Raw genomic sequence first — 22,496 nt, 5'->3', positions numbered from 1 at the left:
ACGAAGAACTTCAAGCCCAGAGAAGGCGGCTCGGGCGGAAGGCGGCAAAAAATGGAATTAACCTCCTTATCTTATCTTTCTAAATCGCTCGAATTTACACGAGTAAAACACGCTCCCGAACCAGTTTCTCCCTCGTTCTTCCTGTCCCAACCGTTCCCAACGATCCGTCTAGTTCGTTCCACGTTTTACGGTGCTGCTTTACGGCATGTTTTGGCCTCTTGCGCATATTTACCATCGTTTCGATATAACGTAAAAATGTTTTGTGTTAAACACTTTTTGCTTCCGCAGGCTAGTCCACGCTGGGAGGTGAGGGTCTGTTTTGACCCGAAACAGTGATCGTAATCGATTGGCGTATCGTAGTTTCTTTCTTATCAACACTTAAAGTTCTAGTTCTCAATTAGACACACCTGTTTTTGGTTTGTATTTGCAGGCGGATGTTTCCGACGGTGCGGGTATCGTTCTCCGGCCCACTGCGACAGATCAGTCCTGCCGACCGGTACGTGGTCCTGCTGGATGTCGTTCCCACCGATAATCGGCGCTATCGGTACGCGTACCACCGATCGTCGTGGCTGGTTGCGGGAAAGGCCGATCCACCGCCTCCGCCGAGGCTTTACGCGCATCCGGACACGCCGCTGGGGGCAGAAGCTTTGCGCAAGCAGGTCATATCGTTCGAGAAGGTTAAGCTCACGAACAACGAGATGGACAAGAGTGGACAGGTGAGTTGTTCAACTTTAAGACAGAGGATTATGACCAATTGTCAATTGTGATTAACGGAAAAGACAGAATTCCGACGGACAATTATTTCAGCCCACTTCATATATTAGGTTGGGGAAAAGAAATCAATTATATCGATCATACAATTTCATGTTTAGGGTCGTTGTAAAGGTGCCATTTCACACTTAAAAAATCCTGTTCGTTGTTTGTTCCATTCAGTTGTAAGTTATGGGGTGTTAACAATCGAAGCCACAAAGTGAAAACTTTAAACTTTTTCTATTATAAAGGCGAACATGCAAGCCAGTCCGCTAAAAATTGTGAATGGTGTTAATGGTGCCGATATTGTAACAGAGAAATACGTGTAGTTATTATTATTATTATTTTTAAATTATTTAAGAGGTGTTGTATTCCAACAGGACAACGCAAGGCCACACAACTCTGGGAGTTTGATAGGGATGTTTTAATGCATCCACTATATAGTTCGGACTTGGCACCAAGCGTTGATCTTTTTTTTTATCGCATTGTAAAACTTCCTGAGTGAAAAGAAATTGTTATCAAGTGAAGATTGTAAAAATATATTGCTAGAGTTTTTCTCCAATAAGAACCAAGACTTCTATGAGAGTGGCATTATGAAGTTACCCTCAGAATGGCAACAAAATTTACAACAAAACGATTCATATTTGACCCAAATCGGACAATCCGAATCATATTAAAAACATTTTGAAATGTCACCCAAAAATAATGGATTACTTTTTCCCCAACCAAATATTTTCATTTCAAAAACAACTCAGAAGATTTATTCGCAGTTCTCTAAACGAAAGTAGAATATTTTTCTAATTTTTATATGAAGTTTTGGACGAAAGTTAAGCAACTGGATAAAAATATGGAAACGTGCTTCAAAATCATGAGTCTAACCACATTCATGGTTTTCGGCTCCGAATATAAAAATTATTCATTTCTTTCTGGTAAGAACGATTTTGGTTATTCATTTATATTGATTTTATGTAGACGTAACGTTGAACTGTTAATTGTTTTTATTGGAATTTCCCCCCTTTCCCCAAGCTTTGGGGAGTGCTTGAAGCTATTCGAAACATCCGTTCATCTTCGGTGGGTCACAATTTCCCGAAAGTTTTTTAGGATTTGAACCAGGTGAGTTAGACGGCATTTCAATTTTGTGATCATGGAACCATTTTTGTTTCTAAACTCAACAATTGTGTTTGGGATTATTGTTCTACTGATACCTACAAATCAGCAGTATTTCATCGTCGGCATAGAGCAGCACAACATTTTCTATAATCTCTATATCTTTCTGTACAATATTCCGTTCATCATTCCATCAATACGATGAAGGAGTCCTACACCTCACCTAGGGAAGCATCGCCAAACCTTCAAGCTTCCTTCATGTGTTTCCTCGAATAACACAACTGATGGAGTCGAATTTTCATTCGCTTCCCGTTTTCGCCTCCCGTTCTCTTCCTCTCACATTACCATGTTCTCTAAATGTTGTATTGTTTTTGTGCTCTTACCTCACTTACTTAAATTTTCGAGTAATTTCTCTACACGAGAAACCAACTTGATGTTTAATTTTACTATAGAGCAATTTCAAGCCAAATCAGTAGGCCGCTGACTCGAATTTCTCTGATTTTTTTTGGAACTAGAAATTTATGATGAAAGCTACCCAAATCAATATTTTCATTATCATATGGCCAATTTAAATTACGACTGATTTTTTAAAAGGACGTATATCTTTCTTTCAAAAAATCGTACCTCAAAATTCAGATGTCTGATTCGAATATGACGTTTCACAAAGTTATGGACAATCAATTAGGAAAAATAACATATAAAATCACTGTTAACAAAATCTACTCAAAAATTCAATTTAATATTTAAAAAACATTTATGTCTCAAAACATCCCCCCTTCGATATATTTTTTTTTTGTATATTTTTGGAAAACTCTTTTAACATAACGAAGTTTGACGTATGGTGGTGCTGTTCGGTCTTTTGGTAAGAGATATGAGATATGAATTTATGAATATTTATGAAATTATAAATATTTGAGAAAAGTAACATGAAAAATAGAATCTACATGCGATTCAACATCAAAAACTTCATATAACGTTTTATCCTAAGACTAACCGTTCTCAGATTATGCAACAAAATATCATCGGAAGGATGTTTTGAGATAAAAAAGTTTTTAATATTAATTTAAATTTTTGACTAAGATTTTTTAACAGTATATTTGAAATGTTATTTTTCATGAATAGTTCACTGATTTTCAAACAAATTTGTCAAACGTCATATTCTAATCAGACATTTGGTTTTTTCAGTAACGAGTTTTTGAAAGAAAATCAATGATTTTGAATACACCTTTTAAAAACTCATTAATTTAAATTGGTCATATGATAATGAAAATTGTGATTTTGGGTAGCTTATGATGGAAGTACCAAATTTAAAAAAAAAATCACATAAAGTCGCGTCAGTGGCCGAGGCTTTTTTTTATTTTTTTACAATTATTGATGACCTAAATAATATATACAAAATTCTGATCAAAGGATGAAATGTAGGAAATCGTTCGAATTTCATGACAAAATACAAAAAAAAAAAATAAAAGAAATATTACACTGAAAGAAAATTACTTTAAAAAATTACTCAAAGGATCTACTCGACCAATTTCGCTAAATTTGTTTTATCAGCACGTAAAAATGAATTATCTAAAGCGTTACATAGCCGTTTTTTATATCTAATTTTTTCGATTTTTATGGACTATTCATTTTTCTCAAAAACATGTCCCGGATCGCCCCCGGATGCACAATTTTAGGGGTGCAGAACCAACCGAATGTATATGAAGAGATTGGATAAATATGATTTCTGAAGGGGGGAGGGGGGTTGCGATACAGTCTCTTCCATGGGAGCAAATGTTTATACTTTTCTAGCGAAAGGAGGGGGTGCAAATCAACTCTTCCGCCCCGGGTGCAAAAGCTTCACTCGACGCCACTGACTTACACCTGATTAACATATTACCTAATATTACTTACACCTAATTAATTTACCTAATAATACATTAATTTACATTAGTTTCTGGAATACATGGCAATACATCGAAAGAAAAATTATTTTGTAAATTGAAATTCATTTTTCTTAAAAAATTGTTTCTCTAAAATTCTGAATAAATGAATATGAATAGCTCTTAAAGTTTCGAGTAAGTCTCCCATACATCGGAAGATGGGCACTTTCACAGGAGAAGAGTGTTTTCAACAACAACTTTTTCATAGCATTTTTATGAATAAATAATAAAAAAGTTATGCAAAACTTTTTACCTGCAAAAGTGCCCATCTTCCGATGTATGGGTGACTTATTACAAATTGTAAGGGTTATTCCATTTTTTTTGAGAATTTAGAAAAACTACGTTTTTGAGAGAAATGAATTTCAATTTTTTAAATTTTTTTTTTTTCTATTGCAATTTTTCTTGAAAAAATTGCATTTTTAATGAAAACTTAGACGATTTCTTATATTTCATCTTAGACCAGAATTTTGTAGATATTATAGTCTTTGAGTTATATAGTTTTTTTTTTGTTGAAAATAAAGAAAAAAAAAAAGTATTTTTCAGAAAGTAGTCTAATTCGTTTTTCAAATATTTCAAGTATGCAAGGGTGCTTGAGGGGAGACCCCGGTCTGGCAGGTCCAAAAATCAATTTTTTTTTCTTTGCACTGTGGGAAGCTTATGCATTTTGAAATGCTGTCCTAAAAGAATTTTTCGATATTTGATTTCGGTGTAATGTTACAGCTAAAAGTATGAGGTCACCTTGATGGATATAGTATTGCTGTACAAATTTTTGAACGCGTTTTTCTCGAAACCATGTTTTTTTACACTGGTGATATCGAAATCTCAGGATCTACTCAACCGATTTCGCTGAATTTTTTAATCAGCACGTAAAAATTAATTATCTAATGCGTTACATAGCCTTTTTTTATTTCTCATTTTTCGATTTTTATGGGCTTCTAAAAAATAACTTATTTTGAATAAAAATGACCAGCAATTTTGGCAATTTTTCTAATTTTCAAAAATCTATATGTAACGCATTAGGTATTATCGTGAAGTTTCAACATATTCATTGGAATTCATTCTGCGACGCCTCGTTGCTTCAGAACCGATACCAGTAAGGTACCTATTTTCAGACTGCATCTACGCGTTCAGCTGTCAACAACGTAATAATCATTATTCGTGCATTTAAAAAATGGAAAGTACATCTTCAAATGTACCTTAAATAATAACCGAAATACACGAACACATCACTTTATTCCCGAAACCCGAAAAAAAATCCCGAAAATTCTTTATTTTTCGATCTTCCTGACCCCTGTCAGGAAGAAAAGAGCCCCCAAAGAAATTGAATGCGGAAAAAATTTGCAAAAATGTGAAAAATAAAGCTCGACAACCGAAGTATGTTCATTTTAGTTCCATGTTGATTTTTGCCTTTCAACTGAACTCGAATGAAATAAATGTTGTAGTTTGTGTCATTTGTAATGTTTAATTGTTTTAATGAAAGCACAAATAGAATAATATATTTCTAGCGTTAAGAATCATAAAACTTAACATTTGACGAGAAGTAAAATTTAATTGTTATTAAGCTTAGAACACTATTATAAATTAAAAGGAAAAAATACTATTTTTTTTATAAAATTCAAAAAAAAATCTCCAAATTGCCAAAAGTAACAGTGCATTTCTTCCAATGTATGGGAGACTTGTTGGTAGTTTTATGTACTATCCATATGATTTTCATTCAGAGTTTAAAAAATATGTTTTTGAGAAAAAAGAATATATAAAAAATATGAAATATTTTTTTAATGTTTTTTTTTTGAAAATTTGCTATTTTTGACCAAAATTATGTCGTTCTCATAGTTTTTAAGTTGGAACGTTTTAAAATTTTAAGCTTCTTTAATTTTTTTCGAAAAAAAATATTTTAAATTGCACTAAATTACACTAAAAAAAATATATTTAAAATTGAAATTCATTTTTCTAAAATTTAGAACGAAAATTATATGAACAATACATACATCTACCAACAAGTCTCCTAAACATCGGAAGAAAGGGGAACATTATTTACTGACAGCATTACAATGAAGTAATATGAGCTATGTTTCCGAGTTCTTTATTATGATTCGATATAACGTACAATTCGATACAACGTACAATTTTGAAAGAGAAATGTACGCTATATCGAAGTTTCCCTGTACTTCGTAAATAAGGTTTATTTGAAATGTGTTCTTAGATACATTTAACCAATTTGATGCACCTATAATCAGAAATTCTATCACCAAAGCTTTATTCAAAGGCCAGTCAGTCATTTGGAAGACAAAATAAAACATGTCTGACACCATCCGTTGTCTTTCGGTTACTGACGAATGAAAAATTATAAAATATAAAGCGTAGCTGGCCATCGGTTCCGCACAAACGTTTGGGTCTCAATGTTCTTGAAGTTATACCAATCTTTAACACAAAAAAAGACTACCAACATTCTTTCCTTCATTTTTGTTGGCACATATCCGCTCATAAGTCAATCCGAGTCAGTCACATTAGAGTTATTACCTCATGCTCCGGACTGGGAAAACATGACGACACCACCTCAAATGGTCGCTCGACGATGGGTATCGATTTTTCCCGCCGTTATATTTATATCTTTGTTACACCTCCCCGATTTCCTTGGATCGTCCTTAAAATCTTTCGTCCAGACAGAGAACAGCGATGATGGGGGCGACGACGGTGACGCCGACGACGACCATCGATGGTATCAATTTCATCAAATCATAATTTATACATTGCAATCGTTTTCGTTCGCTTCCCCTCGGGGGGAATAGCATAAGCATCCTACCTTGTGTATGTTAGTATGGGGGTGAGTGGGAGAGTAATTCTACTTCATTGGCGTTATCAACCAGACTAACGCTACACAAAACTTATCCTCAGGACTTGTTTTGTTACTTCAGTGAGATGTTTACTGTCCTTTTTGTTGGGAGAGATTACGAGTTTGTTGAAAAGACAAGGTTCAGCTGCAATACATTCTTCGTTTTACAATCCATAATTTCATCATAAACAGCAGCTAGATAGGACGAAAAATCTTGAGCTCGTTGAGGTCTGGCTGTCATCTGAACCACCCGACCGAGTCGGCTGTTACAATTAAAACCCCACTGAAAATTAACAGTTGCCTATACATATATACACTGTGAACGCCTCATCGTCTGCGCGCCACATCAAGTTCGGCTCGGAAATCTGCAAACAGCAAAAAGATGGGCTGTGAAAAAGTTGCTCTCCGGGAAGGAAGAATCGATTTGTCGTCAGCTTTGGAACATCCTTGTTGCTCGAGAATCTGCGGGGATCGTTCTCGTAAAGCTCTCCGTAAAGTCCTCCGATGCGATGTGGGTGAGAATGGTGTGTGAAGTGAAGCTGGCTGGCGTTACCATGGCAACGCGTGCCCCCCTCCCAACCGAGTGCCCGACCGACAGGCGGAATTTTCAAATTCTCCACTGTGTTGGTGGAAGTCGGGTAGGGGCAGTCACCCCGGTCGCCGGCAAGAGGCCACGGCAGCGGTGAAGCGCATGTCTTCACCAAGTTTGCCACTAATTCAGGGTTGTGTGCTTGAATTTGTACGTGAATGGGGGTGGGTGGAGAGTCTAGGAGGGGAGACCACTCTCGTCGTAATGGCGCAAGAAAAACGTTGCTTTACGGACCAACACAGGGACGATAAAGTTTTCCAGTGTGTGTCAACGTAGTGCCGATTTTTAGCATACAAATGGCTTACAGCGAAGTTAGGTGTTAGGTTGATAAATTAGGTACGAAACATCAACTTGTGCACTCTCCGACACGGCGTCACTCGTGTTCATTGCCCCCGCCTGTTCCGATGATGATGATGGCGATGATTTGAACTTGAGCCTCTGTCTACTAGTGTTGAATAGGCAATCACTCCTCTTAGACAAAAACATAGTTCCAAATTATTACCGCATATACTTTTACTCCAACATCTGGTAAAAATTTGATCCAGGGCAGATGAAGAATAAATATTGTATTACAGTTCAATATTTGCTGTACGTCTTTGTTAAAGTATTAATATCGATCAAACACACCATTTAGGCAATATTTTTTCGTATACAGCAACCATTTTCACATTGGTCCTTTGAAGAAAGTAGTCTTGATTCAATATAAACGGTTGTGTCCCATTTACCCGAATACCATTCACCCGAAACACGTTTACCCGCAACAAATTTACCCGAATGACATTCACCCGAATGTAACAAATAACCGAAAGCAACATATACCCGAATGGACATTTGTCTGAATGCGACAAATACCCGAATGTGATAAAAACCCGAATGCGACATTTACCCGAATGGAATGTTTATCCGAATGAGAAAGAAAGATTCCGACAAATCAGATTATGAGTTTCGTCGAATCTCCTGTTGATAAATAAAATTAAATCAAAACAACATGGAAAAGTAACAAAAATACGAAGTGAAATGAAAAATTGTAATGAGGAAATTTTAAAATGGTTTTAAAGATTTCGCGGTGTCATTTTTAAAAATTAGTGTAGGCATAATTGACATGCCGTCTTCTTTCCTTTCCGTATTGATCTTTAAGGCCCTAAGATCATCCAAAATTGCTCTCGCCAGTCTTTCATTTCTTCACAATAGTATGTAGCAAACATTACATTCGTCGAGAAAGATTTATGCGTTGACCCATGTTCCAGGATATAGCATACAGAAAGTAATTATTAAATTGTTTCTTTGATGGATATAATTGACAAAATCCCTAAGATGAGTTCAATACTATGCTTAAAAAGCTTTTTAAAATAAATAATAAATGAATATTTTTATTTTATTTACAATTATTCTTTTAAATCACTTTGAGTCACTGGTCTCGCGCAACACAACGACCAATATGCGCATAACGCGCCGTACCTGCTGATGGATTTCCCGAGACTGGGCCGCAGTGAAAAGGTTAACTTAAAAAATATAAAGCACTATGTGAAAAGAATTGATAAAAAATTGTACTTACCTATTAACCACCGCAGCACAATTTTTATAATGAATTTATTATTTCATGAGGAAATTTATTCTGAGGTCAACGTACGAGTTTAACGAGGATAAGGAACCGAGGCGTTTGCTTGGTTAATCATGCTTGTTATGTATTTTGATCTCACAATAAATTTAATTGCGAAAAAAAATTCATAATCAAAATTGCACTTCAGTGTCATAATACGTATGAACCAAAATTGTCAGCTTTTTTTAAGTAAACGGGCTGCGTCATCCATATGAATGGATAAACTTCATAATACGTTATAATACTACAGCCTTTCATTTCTCATTATTAATTTTGATTTATCACATTATTTTGAAAAAGATTCTATTCAACGCCACTATTTCTCAAATTGCACTACCCACGAGCATACTTTTTAAATGGAAATGCACACTGATCAGAAATAAATGTACAAAACTTCCTAATATAATATTTGGGTATTATTCGAATATATCCTTCTTTCGGGTAAGTGTCGCATTCGGGAGGACGTTACATTCGGGTAATTGTTACATTCGGGTAACTGTTACATTCAGGTAATTGTTACATTCGGGTAAATGTCGCATTCGGGTGCGTGTCCGTTCGGGTAGATGTTACATTCGGGTAGCTGTCGCATTCGGGTATTTGTTACAATCGGGTAAGTGGAATTCGGGTGAATGTCTTTCGGGTGAGTGGGTTTCGGGTAAATGTGACACAATCAATATAAACATAATCGATATTAATGGATCGATATGGTGTCTTCGCCGGAGTTGTATATCATAGTATTACATTTATCATAATACTATATACAGGAAAAAAAACTTATAATGATTGAAAATAAATCTTCGAAATGAGTGTTTTTCCAAACTTTATTTTTTACACAATAAGTCCATATTATTCGTTTTCTGATGTTGGAGGACTTGCAGGTGTTTTAAAATTTGTTTCCAACCCTATTTTCAACAGTTTTTTTCCTGTATTATAGTGACTTTCAACACGTTTGGCTGGTTTGGTATAAATTAATAAATAATAATTTTTTTTTTTAATTTTTTACGTAGTTAAATGACATATGGTCATCTTACTTCCATTTTTATGTACTATTTTTATGTTCAAGTCATTCAACCGAAATAAAATTGTAACTAATGGAATTTTACATCTTATATATAAAATTCTCGTGTCACGATGTTCGTGGTTGAACTCCTCCGAAACGGCTCGAACGATTTTCAAGAAATTATGCACAAACAATTTGGTAGGCATGAGAATAAGACGTAAACTATATATGATACCGCTAGGGTACCAATTACCGTTTGTTTAATACCGATTAGAGTGGCCCTATGCAAAAAAATCTAAATAATTTTGATTTCTATTTTTTCTCAAATTTGGCATAAAACTATATATAACCTCAAAAGTTCATCCCCATCTCCTGTTTTTAATCGCGATTTTGTTATTTTGGTATAAGTTAATAAATAATAATATTTTTTTTTTAATTATTTACGTAGTTAAATGACATATGGCGCTAAGTTCACTTCATTGAACATTCATCCTCACATGCGCCAATAACTTTAATTCGGCTAAAGCCATGCGTATTGCCAGCGAGCTGGAAGACTTTTTGAATAAACATAATGAATTGTTGAAATCCTTCATATCATACATGCTCGGTTTGCAAGGTGACGATCACGTTATTTTCATACATTCTAATCAATGTATACATTCAATGCGTATGTCGTTGAATACATTGCTGGAGTCATGGTAGGCGACTGCACAGTGACGTGAGAAATTGTGATTCGGAGAAGAATCAACAATATGGAGTTCAACGTTGACACTCTCCATCTTCTTCTTCAATGGTACTAATGTTTCTAATGTTCCTAACGTTCACCATCTCAACGTAGAATGACTTGCGAACGATATTGAGGTAGAGAGCGAGCGCCTGCGATTCTAAACAATCAGAAGCGGTGTAAGGAAAAATACACTCACTTGCCAGACGCTATCATGAGCAACGCAGACGCAGCCTTCGATATTGCCAGGTCGAAACACATGCATTGTCATGATATTACAAAACGTGTGTACAAATAAAAAATAATAGTGAAATGTAGAATGAGCTTCATTACAACGTTACATGTATTCGGTTCCACGCCTTGCTGAATGTATTCGGCAGGATGGCAAAATTACAAAAAATTAGGATTACCTCATATACATATTTTTAATTTGGATAATCGACAAAATACGCCCTGAGGAAATCACTAGTGTAATTTCCTCAAAAATTCCAGTCATTGAGCTTCGTGTTCCATTTCTGTGAAGCGTAAATTGTTATGAATTTTCGAGTGAAATAAACACGCTTCTAAAACAAAAAAATAAATAAATGAAATATGGCTCTTTTGTGTGTTCTGTGTAGCAGAATAATACATTCACTTGAGGTATCTTGAACAAGAATAGTCTCTGATAATTATTTCATATTTTGAATGATATTTTGGTTGAAATGCAGGGAGATCAATAGACAATTGTTAAGTTAGGGTCAGGACTATGTATACTAAGTATTAAAACAACATCGAATAAAAATTTTCAATCAAATTTCAACAACTTAAAATTGCTTTTATTGTTCGATATTGTTGCCACATACATGGTTCATGACCGTGCGGTAATCTAAAACTTTTATAGCCTTGCATAGCAGATGGAAAGTGTTCAATGCATTTTCTCAAAGAATTCACCATAGACATGACCGCAACCCTAGGTGGATGTCCAATATATCAACGACTAAAAACTGATTATGACAGTCAATCATTCATAAAAATTAACAACGCAAACATTGACATGGAAAACCGTTCGGCAGTGCCATATTCGCCTCAGCTGAGCAAAACATTCAATGCTCATATTAATGTTGAGTTCTGTGGTTCGATGAAGAGCGACAAATACATTTGCAACAACGAAATTTATATTGATATTCTTCATTTAATTTGTCTACTTTACGACAAAAATATATTCCTATTTTCACTTCAAATTCGTTAATGAAATACATCGGCACTGGAATACAAAGAATGGTTTGGGGTTTTTTTTCAATTTGTGTCGGTGGCCATCGACTTGGCGCTCTACTTCTCGGTATGTCAAACACAAGAGTAACGAACGTTTCACGTATATGTAGATCGTTAAAACGTTTAAACACACAATACATTAGTTATGTTTTATTTAACAACCAACATATTCACTAGAAATAATTTTTATGGCAAAACAACGTTTGCCAGGTCAGCTAGTTATGTATAATAAAGTCAATTATAGGTACGAGAAGTAGAACCATACATAATAGAGTTAGTACCACAATTGACAAGTACAGTTTTTCTTGCCAATCTATCATGCTCCTGAAATCGTTTCATGTGTTTGGTGCATTACGAAAAAATGAAGTGTTTGAAAAAGATACGAAACCACTGATTCGAAAAATATATTTGATGGATAGTTATCTTCCGCACAACCCAAAGCGAACAAAAATGAGTTCAACTCTATTCAGGAAATATTAAAGCTCAAACCATAGACAATTCTGAATTCGACCGTAACAAGGTGGTTCTTATTCGATCAGTTCGATTTTAAAGAGCGTCGTGAATTAATCCTGCGCACTCATTTCGAGAATCCGGAGTTGTCACATCGGGACATCGGTAAGATGCTGGGAATCGTCCAATCCACGGTCAGCAGAGTACTAAAACGATACTTCGAGAACCTAACCATCGACCGGAAGGTGAAGAACGGCAAAAATGGATGCTCCGTCAGTGAAAAAGATCACAAGCGCGTAGTTAAGCAGTTTAGACGTGATCCGAGAAGTTCGGTCCGTGATGTCGCCAATAAGCTGAATTTGTCAAGTTCATTCGTCCAGCGGACCAAGCAGCGGGAGGGCCTGCGTACATACAAGGTTCAGAAGGCTCCTAACCGCGACGAAAGGCAAAACATGGTGGGGAAGACGCGAGCCCAGAGCTGTACACCGAAATGCTGACGAAGCCGCATTGCCTGGTAATGGACGACGAAACCTACGTCAAAGCGGACTTTCGTCAGCTGTCGGGCCTGTTGTTCTTCTCCGCATAGGACAAATTCAGCGTTCCGGAGGAGATTCGCAAGCAGAAACTATCCAAGTTTGCCAAAAAGTACATGGTGTGGCAAGCGATCTGCTCTTGCGGAAAGCGGAGCGCCCCCTTCGTGATGACCGGCACGGTAAACGGGCAGGTTTACCTTAAGGAGTGCCTACAGAAGCGCTTACTACCACTATTGAAGCAGCACGAGGGCCCGACCATCTTCTGGCCGGATCTCGCTTCGTGCCACTATTCAAAGGACGTGTTGGAGTGGTACGAAGCCAACGGGGACACCTTCGTGCCAAAGGAAATGAACCCGCCCAACGCGCCGTAGCTTCGCCCAATAGAGAAATATTGGGCGATTATGAAGCAGGCCCTCCGGAAGAACCCAAAAGTTGTCAAATCGGAGGCGGACTTCAAGAGAAAATGGATTTCTGTTCAAAAAAAAACTATAACCAGACGTTGTATAGAACCTTATAGTCGGGGTAAAGAGGAAGGTGCGAGCATACGGGCTTGGGCTCGAAGTATGAATAAAAAGAAAATGCCAAAAGTTGTTTAATTAAATAAAACTTTAAATAAAATTTTCAAAAGGATCGGTCTACTGGGCGAATTTCTACAGCGTTTTTTCCGTGATGCAATTTGATTTGACACACCCTTTACGTTAAAATTAAAACTGTAGAAACAGCTACTGAACTGCATAAGAATAACTTTTAGAACAACATGCGCAATGAATCGTCAAACTATTGAACAACGAAAGATCAAATATAAAAGTAAATATTGACATATTCGTTGATAGTTATCCAGATTTACAATTGTTTCGTTATTATATAACCTATTAATTTTTCACCACTTTTACTTTTGCTATAATTATTGCATTATTATTTATAATGAGAGAAATAATGTTGCTCAATGTAAAAACCATACCCTGGTAACAGTTTCCATATTCTAATTTCTACAGAGCGCAAATGTACTGGATGTTAGAGCGAAGATTGTTTTTGGAAATCGACCAATCAGAGCGCGTAATTTACATTACTTGAGATTCTTATGTATATTATATAATCGATTGACGCAAAAATCTTGTAAATCCATCAGTAAATGATTAAGCAATAATTGTGAGTATGAGAGGAAGCTTGTATCTTCGATTTCGACCAATCAGAGCTGCGCATTTCCGTTTGGTTAGGGGTTGAGGTTTCCGATTGTTCGATAGTTAGTTACATGATATACATATTATTTTCTTCAGTGTTATAAATAGTTATGGAGTAGTCAAATTGAATTTGGACATTTTTCGTTTCCAATTTGTACCCCCAATATGTTCCCGAAAGGCGTAATCCTACGTAAAAAACATTACTGTACATGTTTGCTGGCGCTACATGAATACCATCGACATTGTCAAATCAATAATAGTTATAACAAACAATCAGAATAAAGCTAAAATTATGGCTAAAATTGGACTTATAAACTCAATTCAAATTCAATACAAATGTCAATACAGATTTTCTGAAAAAGATCAAAGATAAAATTTGAAAATTTGAATAGTAGGTTACAACCACGGCGCGGCATAGTCATAGTCAACTGAGGATAGTCGGCTGACTAACCGACTGACTATATCAATCAATTTTCTCCGTCAAAACGACTGAACAGAAATTGACCTCAGAAATTGTCCTCACTGCATTTTGAAGTGACTTCCCCCAGAACGAATTCGTCTCTCTCTCTCTCTCTCTCTCTCTCTCTCTCTCTCTCTCTCTCTACATACATCTACAAAATTAGTATGGGGGTGAAATGGAATTGTGGATTGAAGTCAGTTGGATGAAGAGGCAGATTGGTATTCAATAGTCGAGTCAGTTAGTCGATCCTCATTTTCGCCTTCGGAGATTTCGGGCCCTGGTTACAACCGTTAGATGGAAATTTCTTATACAATTGCAAGCTGACGTTCAGTCTGAGAGAAAGAGAAAGTCTACTTTTAAATATCTTAAAAAGGTGCTTCTATTATTTTTCCAATTCATCCTTCGGCACAAGAAAATAGCATTTTTTTTCTGCCGAAGATGAATGTTTTCTGCCAACGCTAGTTCGGGTGTAGCAAGTTTAGCCAAAGACCAGGAACATCTAATCAAGAGCTAGAAGTCAAGTGAAGCTATTCTATTGGGAAAAATGACGTTAAAATAATTTTTTTTTTTCGATTTTGCCACAACTGATGAATACGGAAGCAAGCGTAGGAGCTCTCCGAGCAATACAATAATGCAAAAACTATTCAAGGAACCCAAAAGTTCCACTTGTTTATTCCTTTGTCAGAGGGCATAATTAAAGCAAAACTTTACTCGAACTGCAATGAAAAAATGCAAAAAATATTCAATATTATTGAAAAATGTAAATAAGAATAGGACTAATGAATATGTACGTCTTTCATAATTTAGTGTTAGAGATATATTTCAAATTAAAATGTATATTGATAAATTTGTAGTTTGTCAATTTTATATCAAGAAATGACCTTTACAGCAGTGATATCAAAATATTACAAGCATGGCTTGTTTGATCAATATGGCGATTTATATTAGTAACGGTTATTTTCATCTTGAATCAAGACTGCTTTTTCAAAAGGACCTATGTGAAAAATACTGTAATATACTAAAAAATATTGCATTGCCAAAATGCAGGCTGACCAAATAGTTCAGGAATAAAAACGGGACACGTAAGCCAAAAAAAAAGTATAATATTTTGACGTAGGACTACGTATAACAGGACTTCATGGGGGTAGTATTAAGAATGTATTGGTCTGCACAGATTGGCGACAAATAAATAAATCAAATGATATGAAAATATAAACAATGAACATGAAAGAAAAATTGAACGATTCCGAATGGTTATAACTCGAGCATTCCTTAATAGATCGCGAAGGTATTTGCATCAATTATGAGGAAATATTATGAATAATGAATAATAGTTTTGAGGTAAACAATTGAATAATTATAAAATGTCCAGCATTGTCCAAACGCGCTAAGTACCACGCTTTGATTAGGCGAATTTGTGCCCCTCAAACCAAAAAGGAGCTACCATTACTCTATTTATAATGGATGCGAAATATAATTTGAATACAAGCGAAACATTAAATCGTAAGCCCCTCCCCTTGCTATTCTGACGCCTGTCGATTCGAATAAATTTTGCAGTTGCCTTCCGAAAACATCATACCAATTTCTAGCCGCGAAGCATAGTCCATACGCTTAGTCAACCGTCCCATAACCATAATCACGAATACACTAGTAGAAATATATATAACGCCATCCCTGTTATAGTGCTTTTTTGCAAAGTTCTCGATCAAAGATATTTTGTTATTGTATTTGTAGAATCTTAGAACGATTACCTATCATTTGGTTCCGGTTGAGCAATTGAATTAAAGGGCTATGCATAAGTGTTGGTTTATTTCGTTATTTTGAGGTGGCAATAAATATAACACCACTTTGAAAATAAGTATTTATTCACTTTATTTACAGTCTAAAATCGAAACAAATGTAATTAGTAGTGTGTTGCTTCGCCTTTCTTCACAATAACCTCTTGCAGCCTCCTTGGCATAGACTGAATGAGGGATTTTACCGTGTTCGGAGTAATTTTAGCCCACTCGTTGATGATAGTTTTTTTTCAGCTGTCCAGCAGTTTCAAATTTCTTGCCCTGTGCAAATACATTTGCTGACAAAGTTCCCCAAGCATTCTCAATGGGATTTAAGTCCGGACTACACGGTGGCCAATCAAGAACAGGAATGTTATGGGCCGTTAGAAAGTTTTTGGTGTTACTTGCTGCATGGCTTGAAGCGTTATCTTGCTGAAAAATAGCATTTTCGTCCATAACGTCTTCCATAAAAGGAATCAAAATCTCCTCCAGCAGTTCGCAGTACTTCTCGGAATTCATTCGTTTTGATATGAAGCAGATTGGAGTTTTCCCAGCGTCACTGATGCCTGCTCAAACCATTTCGGTTCCTCCTCCGAAGTTGCGAGATTCTCTTGTTGGTTTTTTCTACCGTTTATCTTGCCAACAGTCAGCAGAACCGTCAGGACCGTCCAAATTAAACTTTTTCTCATCGCTGAAACCCACTCTAGACCACTATTCATCCAAGAATTGTAATTTCTCGGCGAAATTCAGTCGTGCCTTCTTATTCCGAGGAAGTAGTCGCGGTACAGGTACGGATTTTCTGTACGAAAGGTTCGCGTCGGAGCTTAGAACTTGACGGATACGACGACTGGTTACTGGAATATTCATTTCAGCTTTTATTTTTGCTGATGAAAGTTTAGACTCAACAGCGAGGCGCTTGATATGTCGTTTGTCCCTATCTGTTAAGCGAGGACGTCGTCCGGGACGCTTCTTTGTGGCGTACTGAGCACCCAACCGGATATAGTTCGCACGGCATCTCTGCTCCTCCCAATTCTACGCGCAATCTAGCGGAGAGAAAATCCTTCCTCCTTCAAAACATCGATTTTACCATGCTCCTTCTCCGTTAAAATCGTTCCCTCCGGCATGGTCCTTGAAAATTGGAAAAATTTATTACTTAAAATGTGCCTATGCTTTTTTCAATTTGCTAATAACCTTTATTTGACTTGACTCCCAGTTATTTTCGAATTACACTAACGTTAAGCGTAAGTAAACGAGCTAAGCTAAGTAAACGACATGGTGGCGTTATAAATATTTCCATCTCAAAATACACAAAACAATTGCTCTTTGCTCACACACACAGTTAAAGCTCAAAAGGTTTCCATTATCTGGCTGTGTATACTAGTGTGCGTACCCTTAGAAAAATCCTCGGTCGAAAACTACTAAATACATTTGGTAATGCAAAATTAGTAGAATGTACAATTTTTTTGTACATATTGTCAACAAACCCGCATCCCTACCAGAGATTAGTATATTTTACTCGATAACATTAGTAAGCTTGGATATTGTCATATCTGAAAATTGGTGAGAAAAGCGCGTATTAACCATTTTCATTGTTCCCATAAGGCAATACGGAGGTATAATAAGGATATCATTCTGATACGTGCATTTTCGGCGAGAAAATGTAGCCGATATTGGGCTTCCGAATCATGGTTCTGCTTGACATATGTGTTTATTAGTACGGTCGAAAATGACTATAGATTGGTAGTATTTACCAAAAAATTCGTTATATTTACTAATTATTTCTCTCAGTGTACAATAATAAACCTATAATAATTGACAGTTACACTGATGCAAAAGCTTACATCAAAAATGATTGTGGCGTTATATATATTTCCACCAGTGTATCATCATCAGCAGCGGGTAGCAGTAGCAGCGGTCACTAGAAGGACATTAAAAAGCAACCAGAGTTTGAGGCACAGGATTTCAAATAAGTTGCGTAGTACAACAAAATATTTTTCTTGTAAAAGAAAATAGAAAACTAAACCATCAAAATAACAAAAATCCTCACGATGGAAATTCCAAGTAAGAGGAATCGAAATCACAAAAAATCATCAATTGTTCTCCATGAACAAACGATGGGCAGTCAAACTCTTTTTCTGCGAACACACTGAGCAAATTTTAAATCCAGTTCCAATCAGAAGCTCATTTGAAGAAAAATATTGGAAATAATGACATAGTAATATATTTGTCTCTATATTTGAAATACGATACAGATTTATAAAAAGACGGGACAATCAAAAATACTCAAAAAAAAAAGGTACTGTCCCGTTCAAAACGGAACGTTTGGTCAGCCTACCAAAATGATGTGTTTAATACATTTAATTCGTCTTTCCTCGTTCAAAGTAAATAAGATTTTCGAAAAGAAATTGATAGAATGGGCACCGAAGTGTAACCATAGGATATGTATAACCATATTATTTTAATGTTATAGTATTTCTTAATAAATTATTTTTTAATAATTTATAGTACGTATGGATTGTGCTGCAGTTTTTTGAGAAACCCATTATAAATGACTTTGGCACGTGTTATTGTTGCCAATTTGCTTTCAAATTAAAAAAATAAATGTTGCTAGATCATGTAAAAGTTGTTTACAAACTAAGTTTGATCTTCATTCAATAATTTATCCGCAAAATAGGCCCACTTTATTTTAGTTTTCTTTCGGGCAATAACGAATTTAGTACCGAACAAGTTGGCAAAGTTTTGGCTGAATCAAAATATGAAATTAAAATGGTTTCGTGTTGATTGGTGAAACGCCCCATAGAAGAGATTTTTTGCGATGAAACCCCTAAAAATAATAGCTAAAATAGTAAATCTCCCCGTTCGACACCGAAGGACAAAACCACAAAACAAATATGTTAACACCTTCCTTCGAACGGATTAACCGGCGTGTGAAGGTGCCAAACTAGCACTTAGAAATCCACCACAATCACAGTGCATAATCCTTTAATGGAAGCCCAATCGGATTGTGTTGTGTGTCGTGTACTTTTTTTTGCTCACCTTCCGCTTCGATTCCCCAGCACCACATAAATATTAATATATACATTAAGGTAGACGGCTACACGCGCATACAAATACATGCCTTATGTGCGTATTTTCCCGCGACCTGTGCGGGAGTAAAGAGGCGCAATAAAATTTGCTTCTTCGCACCCACTTTTGGGATTACAGGTCTCGCAATTTGCGATGGTCAGGAAGCGGGAGGGAAAAAAGCGAAGGTGAGAATGTGTTAGACTGGCGAAATAAACATAAAATTAGGATTACGTTTGTATGCAAATATTTGACCACCTGAGCGGGACAGAGAGGGGACCTCGAGTGTTGGCAAGTGTCGAATGGAAAGTCATCGTAAATCTTGAGTGTTACGAGCGACCGACGGAGGCAATTGGTCTCAACGAGACAGGAAGTTTGAATCGAGCGCATGCAATATTTTCATAGCGGTGGAACATTATTGGTCCAACGGTCGATTCTGGGACTCGATCGAAGGGTTCGACAAAGAAAGTGATGAAAATGAGTTTTCGACTCAAGTTGCCTCCCCGCTGGGACCGGTCATGATTGATAGCCCTTTGATTGAATGAAGTTATGGTTATTGAAAAATTATGGAAATTCGGGGCGAACATCTTTATTAGGATGCTATTTTCCCTTATTATGCTTAATTTATTTGTGAGACATAAATTTAAAAAAAACACACAATATTTTAGTTTTAATCGAACCGTTGTTTTCCATTTCATTCCCAGATTGTCCTCAACTCGATGCACCGGTACCAGCCGCGCATTCACCTAGTGCGTCTCACCCCGGGCCAGCAGATTCCCACCACTCCGAAGGAGTTGCACGAGGTCGATCACAAGACGTACGTCTACAAGGAGACCGTCTTCACGGCCGTCACTGCCTATCAGAATCAGCTCATCACCAAGCTGAAGATCGACTCCAACCCGTTTGCCAAAGGATTTCGGGACTCGTCCCGCTTATCGGACTTTGATAGGTAAGAGCTGCAACTTCGCTTTAAAAGCCGCCCCGCTCCACCCGCCGATGAGCTTGATTTATGATATGTTGAGATGTTAACTTAATTACGTTAAACTAGCAATTTATAACGCGTTTTCTCGGATGTTCGGGAGAACAAAGCCAAAAGCGCCGACAATAATGGTGTGTTTCGGCCCCGTAAACTTCTATCGCGCTCTATCGTGCCAACCCACTTTCGCTGCCTTTCATCGAAGAGTTAATTCGGATCGATCGAGATGCCGAAAGGCGTCTAGCAGAATCCACAACCATTCCGAACGCCGGCTTCTAATTATCGGGTGTTGATTCGGTGATTAATGGTATTCCGGAATTCACAGGTTTTATTCGAATTGTTCTTTGATTGTGTTTTTCCTTCCTCTCTCTTCTGGATTACCCGGTCGTGATTCAAAAGCAATTCCAAAATAAAACGAGAAAATCGAACTAATTAAATTGTATATTATGCTAATTAATCAGCGATCGTTCGTTTCTCTCGTCTCATTTCTAGAGATCCAATGGATGCTCTCCTGTTCGAGCAGCACATGCGGGCTCCGATGCGGCTTTTCCCGGATCCTTTATTCGCCCAATTCGTCGGCGGACAGGACATGGACGGTGCGCAGGCAGCCTTCCTCGAAAAAGCCCGTCAAAATCTGCAGATGTGGGGTCGATCACCGTACGGTGATCTGCTGCTGTCCCAAATCTATCAGAGACCTCCCCAAATGAATCCCGCCATGAATCTCGGAGGTCTCTGGCAAAGCCAGTGGCCACAGCAGATTCCATCGGCATTTCTGCAGAACGCGGCTGCCGCTGCTGCTGCCGCCGCGGTATCATCTGCCTCGACTCCACCGCCTCCCCCGGTGTCGACCCCATCGAGTTCCGGATCGCCCTCGCCATCGGAGATGCGGCCGAAGCATTTCACTCGCTACAGTCCTTACCAGCTTCCACCGCAGTATGTGGGACCATCGCAGCATCAGACGCAGCCGTCGCTGTCGCCGAGGAGTCCTTCCAACTAAGCCGAACGTAACCGGTTGGGGTATCAGAATCAAAATTTGCATCCAAGACATCTCATCTGTAAATAGTTTCACAACTCGCTGTTATTTATTAATCTAGGTTATTTCGTTGAGTCATTCAAGCTTCAGTATGGTTCAGTGGTTGTTAATCGGTTTCTACACGTATGTATCCAAATAGACAAATAATGTAAATATATCGGAATATTTCGGAATATCATTGGGGCGCTAAGTACTGCCACACGATTGTAAATTCGAATCACGTTGTTTTTTTTTCTTTTCGAAATTGGGAAACCAACAAAAAGAAATCCCACTTTGTTCAAAATCTCATTATTTCTGCTTAACGGACAATTGGTAAGTATAACAGCTGTTCTGAAACCGTGAACATCATACTCTTACTAAACCCATTGGTGCTATCCTTGTGCTTATATAACCTTTTCATAGAAATCACAATTGAATTCCAATGAATATTCTTGTTCAGAAATTTAAAAAGAAACAAAAAAATTTTCCTGCATATGTCTGAAGTTTATGCTTTCAAGAATGTATCCTTCTTCTTCTTGAATGACGTTAATGTTCCCTGTGGAACTTTTGCCGTCTCAACGTATGCATTAACAAGCGTCATTTATTAATACTTAATTGAGATTTCTAAGGCCAAATAACACGCCTTGAATGTATTCCGAGGGGCAAGCTCTGGAATACGCGTGACCATAGTGCAAGTCGAAGGAAATTTCTTTGACGAAAAAATCCCCCGACCAGAGCGGAAATCGAACCCGAACATCCGGCATGATAATGTGAGACGCTAACCACTCGACCACGGGTGCACCAAGAATATACTCTATGAAGGGATAATCGAAAATCCTATTATTTATCGAGTTAGAGCCATTTTAGTGATGCGGTATCTAACCTGGTACGGCCATAACAATGAACTTCAAACGCGTTTTTCTCGAAACTAGTTTTTTTCAAACTGGCGTACACGATATGAGACGATATGAGTTCCACTGAACTGATCCATGTAAAATTTATATGGATACATTCTGCAGGCATCTCTCTATCGCATGAACCTCTAAAAAAATAATACTTTTTAAATTTCACTATTTTTAAAAAATCGAGAAACTTAAGAAAAAACGTTTTAACCCGCATTTTGCCAAAAAAGCTGTTTGTGACTTGTCCGAGGTTTATGCGATAGCGGCATCTTTACTGATTCAGAATCTGCACAATTTTTGTTTCTGATAACCAGAAGGTTGTAATAGTGTACGTCATGACACAACTTTTATTTTATTCCCCTCACTTC

General features: G+C 37.1%; 1 protein-coding gene across 1 annotated transcript in view; it reads left to right on the top strand.

Moving 5' to 3' along the window:
- The window catches only part of LOC129779602 (T-box protein H15-like), a 110,288-nt gene extending 88,862 nt beyond the window's left edge, over positions 1 to 21,426 (top strand). The window contains exons 4-6 of the mRNA XM_055787169.1: positions 431 to 716; positions 19,943 to 20,187; positions 20,707 to 21,426. Of these exons, the coding sequence (XP_055643144.1) occupies positions 431 to 716; positions 19,943 to 20,187; positions 20,707 to 21,211 (1,036 nt within the window). The 3' untranslated portion in view covers positions 21,212 to 21,426. The remainder of the gene's footprint in view (positions 1 to 430; positions 717 to 19,942; positions 20,188 to 20,706) is intronic.
- Positions 21,427 to 22,496: the final 1,070 nt, after the last annotated feature.

Source organism: Toxorhynchites rutilus, chromosome 3 (genome assembly GCF_029784135.1).
Source record: "Toxorhynchites rutilus septentrionalis strain SRP chromosome 3, ASM2978413v1, whole genome shotgun sequence".
Taxonomy (NCBI): domain Eukaryota; kingdom Metazoa; phylum Arthropoda; class Insecta; order Diptera; family Culicidae; genus Toxorhynchites; species Toxorhynchites rutilus.
The sequence above is the reverse complement of the archived record's forward strand: the minus strand, read 5'-3'. Positions and strand labels throughout refer to the sequence as shown.